This window comes from Octodon degus, unplaced genomic scaffold (genome assembly GCF_000260255.1).
Source record: "Octodon degus isolate 3935 unplaced genomic scaffold, OctDeg1.0 scaffold00011, whole genome shotgun sequence".
NCBI lineage: Eukaryota > Metazoa > Chordata > Mammalia > Rodentia > Octodontidae > Octodon > Octodon degus.
Genome location: NW_004524587.1, coordinates 7,872,916 through 7,882,300, shown reverse-complemented (window position 1 = coordinate 7,882,300; position 9,385 = coordinate 7,872,916). Strand labels below are relative to the sequence as shown.

At 44.5% G+C, this 9,385-nt stretch overlaps 1 protein-coding gene across 1 annotated transcript in view; it reads right to left on the bottom strand.

The window, feature by feature from the left end:
• LOC101560796 (ATP-dependent RNA helicase DDX19A) overlaps positions 1-9,385 on the bottom strand; it is a 21,008-nt gene that overhangs the window by 2,135 nt on the left and 9,488 nt on the right. The window contains exons 5-9 of the mRNA XM_023709329.1: positions 8,505-8,607; positions 8,150-8,264; positions 3,441-3,618; positions 2,921-3,158; positions 4-135 (exon numbers count right to left, since the gene is read on the bottom strand). Coding sequence (XP_023565097.1) covers positions 4-135; positions 2,921-3,158; positions 3,441-3,618; positions 8,150-8,264; positions 8,505-8,607 — 766 coding nt within the window. The remainder of the gene's footprint in view (positions 1-3; positions 136-2,920; positions 3,159-3,440; positions 3,619-8,149; positions 8,265-8,504; positions 8,608-9,385) is intronic.

Genomic DNA, 9,385 nt, shown 5'->3' with positions numbered 1-9,385 from the left:
CACCTTCTCTTTGCCCTCTCGGAAGCGCTCAATCACTGCAGCCCTCTGCTCCACCATCATCTCACCGCTCAGCAGAGCCACCTGGTGGCCTTCCTTTGAGAGCTCTGCGGCCAGCCAACTGGCTGTTTTGCGGGTCTGGATGGAAAAGTGTTGTCAGAAAGCAGAGTACTTCAAAGGACTCTGATATGGAAGATGACCTGAAACTTAACAATAAAGGGTTAAATGTCCTAAAATCACCAACCTGATGTGCAAGAGAATGTGTGTCTGTGCTGGGGTTACACTACAAAGGTATTAAACCTAGTTGGGCATGGTAGTGCACACCTGTAATCCCTGCAGTCTGGGAGGCTGATGCAGGAAGACCAGTCTAGCCAAGGCCACTAACGGAGATCCTGTTCGAAAAAGGAAATGAGGACTGTGCAGTCTCCATGCTGGCCCTCTCTAAACTTGCAGGAGATCATGCCTTTTCTCCTTCAAGGAAATCTTTGAGCCTGTTGTTAAAAATAAAACAAGAAAATACTGGGGTTGTAGCTCAAGTGTGAAGGGCCTTGATTCAGTCCTTGGTATTGTCTGTATAGATAAACAAGCAGGCAAGCACCTGTAAGCCAAGCCCTGTGGAAGGCTGAGGCAGGAGAATCACAAATCAAGCTCCCCCCAGGCAACTTAACTGTCTCTACAAAAACCAGAAAACAAATGATGTGGAGATATAATATGCTCACACAAACAACAAGTAAGTGCCAGGAAATGCAGCTCAGTGTGAAGATCCACTGTTCAGTGCCCAGCACCCAACAGAGACACACACATACGTATGTACACGTATACATACAACTGAACCTAGATCAATCAAAAGTGGGAAAAGGGGGAATAACACAAGACTCTTAGCTTGGACTCTAAGATGGCCATGTTCTGAAAGGCAGTTGGGAGTAGCGGCTCCAGGCTAAGGGAGTCTCAAGAGATACCACAGTGAAAGGCAATGAACAAGCCTGGATTGGCTCAGAGGTTTAACACAACAAAAAGCAGTAAGAAACACTCTTCTTCTTCTTTTTCTTTTTTTTTTTGGCGCAACCAGGGATTGAACTCAGGCCCTTGGGCTTGCTAGGGAAGCACGTACTCTACTGAGCCATCTACCCGGCCCCCAAGAAACACTCCTGTACATGCAGAAAAAATAGTCAGAGGGCTGCGTTTCAGGTAATGACAAAGCGGGGCATGGTGGTGCTGGTCTGTAACAGGGGCCACTTGGGAGGCTGAAGCAGGAAGTCCAGCAATTTGGCAAGACCCTATCTTACCAAATAAAAGGGATAGATGTTGGAGCCCAGATAAAAAGGCTTGACTTTACTAAATAGTCTGTTAAACAAGTAAAACAAGGCAACATGCCCAGCTTCCTTGTCCCATAGTTTAGACAACAGGCACAGCGACAAATTCAGTGTTCCTTAATACACAGTCTTGTGTTTTATCATATTGGCCCTAAAAACCTTTTCTATCCCCATAAAAACTAAAAAGTTTAGTTAACTGAGACAAATGTTAGACACAGGACCAAGATTTTCTATACATAAAATTACAACAAAATTAATTTAATTGCTAGATCACCATTCAGGCCTCCTGACCCCAGGTTTCTTTCTGTGCATTCCACCCTCCCTCTATTCTGTTCCCTTCTGCGAGGGCTAGATGCCCCCCAGATGGGGACGTAGCTCAGTTGTACAGCATCCCTGGTTTCCATCTCTGGTACCTGGGAAGAACACGGGACAACATTCCAGATCCTTGTGAAAGGCATGAGGTGTGCTTATGTGGGAAGATCTCTCGTTGCGAAAGATTAGGTGTTTACATGTTTCCAGCTAACCACAACAACTAAGCAAAACACCGACACATGCGAGGTGCGGATAATTACGGCACAAGTGGCCAAATGCTGACAAACTGAAGGCTTATGTATTCTTTTAGTCTATCTTTTTTTGTAGGTTTGACTGTTTTTATTTCAAATGGCTAGAGCAGAATTTTTACTTTAAAAAACTAAATAGCACTAAAAATAACAAGACAATTTTGCAACAACATATTATTCCTTAACACTATTTTCTCCCTTAACACTATTTTATTTTATTTATTTATTTTTTTTGCGGAACTGGGGATTGAACTCAGATCCTTGCATTTGCCAGTCAAGCGCTTATCCTACTGAGCCATCTCCCCGGCCCCCTTAACACTATTTTAAAATGTTCTTCAGAGATCTTAACATTTATTCTAGCTGGGCATGATGGTCCATGCCACTAGTCAGCACTTGGGAGGTTGAGACAGGAGGGTAACTTCAAGGACAGCTTTGGCTACACAGTAAGACTTTTGTCTCAAAAAAGCAAACAGCCTATGTGTGACAGTGTAAATCTATAATCTCAGCACTTGGGAGACTGAGGCAGGAGAATCGCCTAAAGTAGACTAGTGAGTTGAAGACCAGCCTGAACTATATGTAAGAACCTGTCTCAAAAAACAAACTACTAGATACATTATATATATGTTCAGATTTGCGCCTGCTATTAAAAAAAAAACATCTATTTTCTAAGTGTTTCCTGTTTAACATTGGGAAACGTTACTAATAACCATCTTACTAAATTTATTTCCTAAAATAACAGTTTCTTTTAGGTTCTCCAATAGCACCACGTTCATCAGCAAGGCATGCGGCTCAGGAAGCGTCATAGTTCAGCTAGGCACCTCTCAGAATGCTACTCGTACAGACAGGCGTCGTGGTGCACACCTGCAATCCACCTACTTGGGACGCTGAGGTAGGACTGCAGGAAGGCTATCACAAGAGAAACCACTGTCATATGAAAATGCTGCTAACACAAACTGTCCCTTCCTTCGTCACAAACCACTTTCCTTCTCCCACACAGTGGAGCTGCCCAGGGAGGGGATGGGCAGCCGCGCTGGCCCAGCTGCTACTCACATGGCAGAAAATCATGGCCTGCGCAATGGTGATGGCCCCATAGAGGTTGCACAAGGCCTGGAACTTCTCATCTCTGTTGCTGCACAGGACGTAATACTGCTTGATGGTGTCCAGTGTCTCCTCCTCACGCTTCAGTTTGATGATGTTGGGGTCTGGGACCACTTTCTGGGCAAACTTCCACACAGAGTCTTCGAAGGTGGCAGAGAAAAGCAGCATCTGGCAGTTCTTGGGCAGCATTCTGCAAGGCCCCTGGGCGTCACCACAAGGAGCAGAGGCCTAGCCCCCCACTCAGATGGGCTCTAATCTAAGCACAGCAGGCCAAAGGGGCCCAGAGCCAGGTAGAGGAAGAGTAGCGGACCCAGGAGGCACAGAGGCAGCACTCGGTCCCTGACTCCTGTCACAGCCTGGGCTGGGAGTGCGGTCAGTGCTGAGGCAGAAGTGACCCACAAGCCAAAGCTGCTGCATCGCCCAGAGGAGAGAGCCCCACGGGAGCAAGAGGCGGCCCTGGCCCAGCGCCTACCTCTGGATGCGGATGCTCTGATCCTGGTGGCCTTGTGTGGCGATCATCACGTCGGCTTCATCCAGCACAAACACCTTGATCTTCTTGGGGTCAATGAACTTGAGCTTGGAGCACCAGTCCAGGACGGTCCCAGGGGTGCCGATGACGATCTGCTCACTGATCTTCTGGCCTCGTTCCACTGTGGAGATGACAGGTTTGCTGGGCTGTTTCCAAGGAAAAGCCAGCTCTGGAAATCAAAGCCTAGCCTGTACTTCTAGGACTGGCACAGTAAGTTAATTCTAGATTTCAAAATATGAAAGTTCTACCCTTAAGCCTTCCCTGTTTTCTTCAACTGTGACATGGGCAGACTGACACCTGTCTCAGTGACCTGTGGTCAGGATCAAATCCTTCATGGAGGACAGCAGATATCACTTCCTTTATGCTTTCTCGTACAATTTCACAGCACACAAGTCTTTGCAGAACACTGGCACGATTTTTTTGCTCTGTTCTCTACTGATTTTGCTTATGTTAGCTAGTTTTTCTAAGTATAAACTTTTTGATTTAAAAATTACTATGGTAGTCTCAGAATTGTTTCAACCAGCCTACCAGGTTAAGGGGCAAGACTTCACCTCAAAAAAGAAGAAAAATAAAAAGATGTCTTACGTACATGTACCCAAGTACCAACTCTCCACAATGAAAGTTATCATATACTGCCAAGACATACTAATAAAAAAAAGTTTAGAAACTTAAAAATCAAGTATTACTATTAGCATCATACGCACCAGAGATGTTTGTACACATGAGGAAACTCACACTTGATAGCAGCATCTCCCAAGCCTGATGTACGTACTACACTACTCTCAAACACTCCAGCCGGTTTAAGTTGAAACTGACAACCACTTAGAGGTTAATGCAGATAACCTCTAAACAATGTTTCCACTATTAGAAGTTTTGCAATGTACATAAAATATGCATACGAACATGTAACTGATCTATAAAATCTGATACACCTAATGGATGACACTAATAATCAAAATGTTTAGGAACAGATGTGAAATAATCTCAAAAAATATATACAGCACAATGGTACATATGTATTTTGTATAGACAGACGTGCATGTAATCAGCCGAGTGACAAAGCACTTGTGGGTTCAAACCCAAAATAACAACAAAAACACAGTTTCCCAGTGCCCGCTGCCAGCCAATCAAATCAAATGGTGCACAAACGCTGGGTTAAGCGCAGTGACTGCACTGCCCCTCACCGAGCAGGCCACGGGCGAAAACAAGCCAGGGCAGGCACGCACTCGTGTACACTTTGAGCACATCCACCCTAATTTATGGATAGAGTACTTTCGCTCCTTTAACAAAAATGCAGTGACCTTCTTCAGAAAAGGCCCACTTTTATTATCTGTATGGTACAATAAACTATCCACCTTTATTTGTAAACTGATAGGCAAACTACAGATGAATCAAGTTGAGAATCTGATATACTTTTTTTTTCAAAGTTTTATTGATAAACAGATAGCAATGAGACTTTTTTATAATTAATTAATTTATTTATTTATTTTTGTGTGGGGGGGGGCAGCTCAGCCCACCAGGGGGCGGGCTGGCTGGCATGTGGTGCTGGGGGATTGAACCGTGGTCCCTGTGCTTTGCCAAGCTTGTTCCATGTAGGTGCTTTAGACCACTGAGCCATCTCGCCAGCCCCTATTTTTTATTTTTTTATAAGTGTGTGTGCGTGTGTGTGGCCAGCTCAGCCCACCAGGGGGCGGGGCTGGCTGGTATGTGGTGCTGGGAATTGAACCGCGGTCCCTGTTCTTTGCTAAGCTTGTTCTAAGTAGGTGCTTTAGACCACTGAGCCATCTCACCAGCCCAATGAGACAGTTTTAAATCAAATCGGAAGTACAGTTTCAACAAATAATACACTGCATATATTCTGCTTAGTGGTTAATTGCTGTACAGGATTGATATATACTTTTTGAAAACAATCAAAGCAAGCTTAGGAATGAGAGAAAAAAAGCTGTCTCTTCCGTGCAAAACAAATCAACTGCATTTGTTGTCATTAGAACACCATGCTAAGCTATCAAGAGAAAAACTGAATTTTGTAGAACTTGTATGTGCTATCAGGAGCTTCCATGTATGCAAACTTCCCTGATGAATCTGTGATATTAATACCTGTAGTTCAGTTTTTCTTGTTTGTTTGTGGAAACTCTCACCATGTAATCCATGATGGCTCTGAACTCACTACAGAGCTCAGGCTGTACTCAAGCTCATGACAGTCTGCTGCCTTAGCCTCCTCGATATGGGGAGTACACATCCGTACCACCATGCAGGGGCAACTACCTTAATTACTACTTAAGTGTGGGCGTAGCATTCATAAGGACATTATTATTGTTGTTTGTTATGTAGTTCAGGGTAGTCTTGAACTCGCCATGTAGTCCAGGCTAACCTTGAACTTACAGCAATCCTCCTGTCTCAGCTGCCACTATGCCTGGTTATTATTTATATTAACATGAATTACACATACTAGGCAAAGACTCTACCAATGAGCTACACTATTTTTAAATTACTAAATATGCGCTCTAAAGTTTCTCACATTCTGTTTTAGTGTCTGTGATGACACACAGCAATAGGAATGATTTTTATAACAAAGAAAAATGCGTGAGAAAGTGCTAAGGCCCTACCGTGAGAACCACACTCTGCACCGTGAGGGCCAAGTCCCTCAGGGGGGTGTCCTGTCCCTCGAGCTCAAGGTAGTGCCATCTGCTGCCCATGTGTGGGCGCCCGTGTCCCTGCCTGCAACTTGCTGGCACTAGGCACCACCAGACATTGGCTTCTGCCCAGCTGAGCAGAGCCAGCGCTTCCATTTCTCGGCTTCCCACAGATCCACGACGTGCATCATCTTCCCACGTCACTCTGGTAGCCATCTGAATTCCTTCTATAAAAAGCTGCTTCAGCTGGGGCTCTTTGCTTCATTTTCCTAGTGGGCTGTTTGGTGTTTCTTTTTAATTTATGTAGTTGGTACAGGGTCTCACTATGCAGCTTGGACTCGCAGTGATCCTCCTGTTTTCAGCCTCCCCAGTGCTGGGATTACAGGTATGCGTCACCACGCCTGGGGCAGGGGCGGGGCCAGGGCTGGCATGGGACCAGGGATCACTCCAGTTCCTGCACTTGCCTAAGCTGGCCCTTTGGTTTACCTTGAAGTACAGAATTTTTTTACACATTAATAACCTTCTAATGTTCCAAACCTCTTCCCGCTTCACTGCAACCGTACTTTCTACATGACACTGCAGAACACATGGAAGAAAGAACTGGAGGGATCCCTTGCCTTTGCTGCCTAGTTCCAAATTAATTTTAGAGTTGTTTTCTCCAAATATGAGATAGCTATTGAAATTCTGATCAGGACTGCACTAAATCTGTATTACAGTTTTGGAAGTATGGTCATTTTCATTACATTCTCCCTATCCAAGAGGAAGGGCTCTTTCCATTTTCTCGTATGTGCTTCAATCTCCTTTTTCAGAGTACTATAGTTTTCAATGTAGAGGTCTTTTACTTCCTTTGCTAGACTGATTCATAGGTTTTTTTTTTTTTTTTTTGATCTCCCATATTTACTAAAGCTGATACTTAATGCTAAAGGAATCTGACTGAAACCTGCCACCCCCATACTGTTAATCTAAGCAAGTTCCAGAACTCAAAACTGTCTTCTTAGTGAAGAACTCCAGATAGAGACCTGCAGGATAGGAGGCTGAGGCAGGAGGATTACAAGTTTAATCCTAACCTGGATAGCTTAGTAAGAACTTATTTTTATAAAGGATGTAGCTCAGTGTGAAGGCAATGGACTTAATTCCCAGTACAGGGGAAACAAACTCCAGGAGGACGGCAGAGTTTTCGTTGAGCAACTTAAAATCTTAAAGACTGAAGAGAAAAGGCAGACTAGAAAGTAGCTCAGTGGCAGTGTCTGTTTAGCATGTGTAAGGTGGGCTTGCACCCTAGGACTGGGAGCAGGGGAAAGATTGGAGAGAACTGTAAACAAGTCAACAAGTACAGATACTCCTTGTTTAATGAACTACCTGTTTAACTATTTGGACTCACGACTCGGGCATGCCAGTTGAACTTATGACCTGTCTTTTTTATAGTTCTACACATCTTGTTGATAGGGCCTTAGTGTCTTTTCTTATACCTTATACCTCGTTTATACAGTACTATAATTTTTGCTGACCGTACTGCATAGTACTATAGTTTCATGTTTTGTCATACATTATAGTACTGCATGTAAGAATTATGCAAATAAAAGCAACGTCATCCAGTTGGAGTTTCTTCTGACTCACCTTTTCTTTTTTTTCGTTGAGATGGGGTCTCACTATATAGTTCAGGCTGGCCTTGAACTCACTATGTAGTCCAGGCTGGCCTGGAAATCACAGCGATGCTCCTGCCTCCGCCTCCTGAGTACTGAGAGGGCTGGGATTATAGGTATGTGACACACTGCCTAGTCCTCTGACCACTTCTTTGTTCTAAATATCGTGATGTACACACTATATATAATTCCTCATTTAGCAATCAAGTCACAGTAACAGAACTCAGCCATTAAACCGGCAATGTCTGTACTTGTGCTAAGAGCAATGCAGCAGAGCTCAAGGGTCTGACTGCAGTAAAGGCTGAATACATCCCCACATCTCATAAACCAACACTGAGCCCTCCCACTCCCTTTAGGTCACATTCCTCACACTCACATTTATTGCCTCGAACAGCATACGCAAGCTTGAGCTCCGGATAAAATTTGCCCATCTGCTCGATCACTTTTCCCGTCTGAAGCGCCAGCTCGTATGTCGGGGAGAGGCAGAGACACTGATGGAGAAACCAGAAAGGCTGAATTTAGTAAGACTACAGGTGTGACCAGCACGGGGAACCAGAACTCCCATCTTCCTCAGCCAGGCCCTCCTTCTGGCCGCGGGTCAAGCGTCTGGGGGAGGCCTAGCCCAGGGAGCCCTGGCTTTTTTGGGGCTGCAGCTTCCAAGTGAATTCTGCCTGAGAGGTCAGCAGGTGTCTCCTGCCAGACAGGCGAGCCAACACCCCCACCTCACCCACCTGAGGGTGTCTGTCTGCAGGTTCCACGCGGCTGAGCATGGCCAGTACGAAGGCAGCTGTTTTCCCAGTGCCGGACTGAGACTGGGCGATTAGGTTCTGTGGGCTAGATGAGGAGGGATAGAAAGGAAACCATTACTGGCAAAACAGTGATGCTCAAAATCATTCAACTATGAGGAAAGGACAGGTTCCCTATCATGCTTCTATGTATTAACCCATTCTTTGGCACTGAGCACAAATTATAAGACAACGTTTTTTATAGAACATTAAAAACAGCTTTAATATGAAAGAAATAACATCACATGACCCAGTGTCAAGGGGACTGGAGGCATTTTGGACATTAAAAAAAAAAAGTGCTGGCCAGGAAGATGGCTCAGTGGAATAAGCGTTTCCCTGGCAAGCGCAAGGGCCTGAGTTCAATCCCTGGTTTTGCAAAAAAAAAAAGAAAAGAAACCAGAGGAGAAGGCTGGGGATATAGCTTGGTGGCATAAGCACCTGCCTGGCAAGCACAAGGTCTTGAGTTTGATCCCTGGTGCCACAAAGAAACAAACAAGCAAAAAAGATACCCACAAGTTAGGAGCTCACTGTAGCAGACAGGGGAGAGAGGGAGGAAAGGAAGGATTTATGGGGTTCTGCCTACTGAACCCATGTCTTACTTTTGTTCCTGCTATTGATGGAGAATAAATCAGGGTGGGAGAGGAAGAAAGTTGGCAGAAGGAAAACAAAAACAGACTGAGGTTTTACTTGTTAGGATAAGGCTCAGAGGTACTCTTGGTATTGTTCTTCACATCCTTTCTGAGGGCTCAAACGTCAAAATAATTTTTTTTAAATTTTCTTTTTTTGGATGTTTTATATTACTTGCATGTCTTATTTAATCTTTTCAT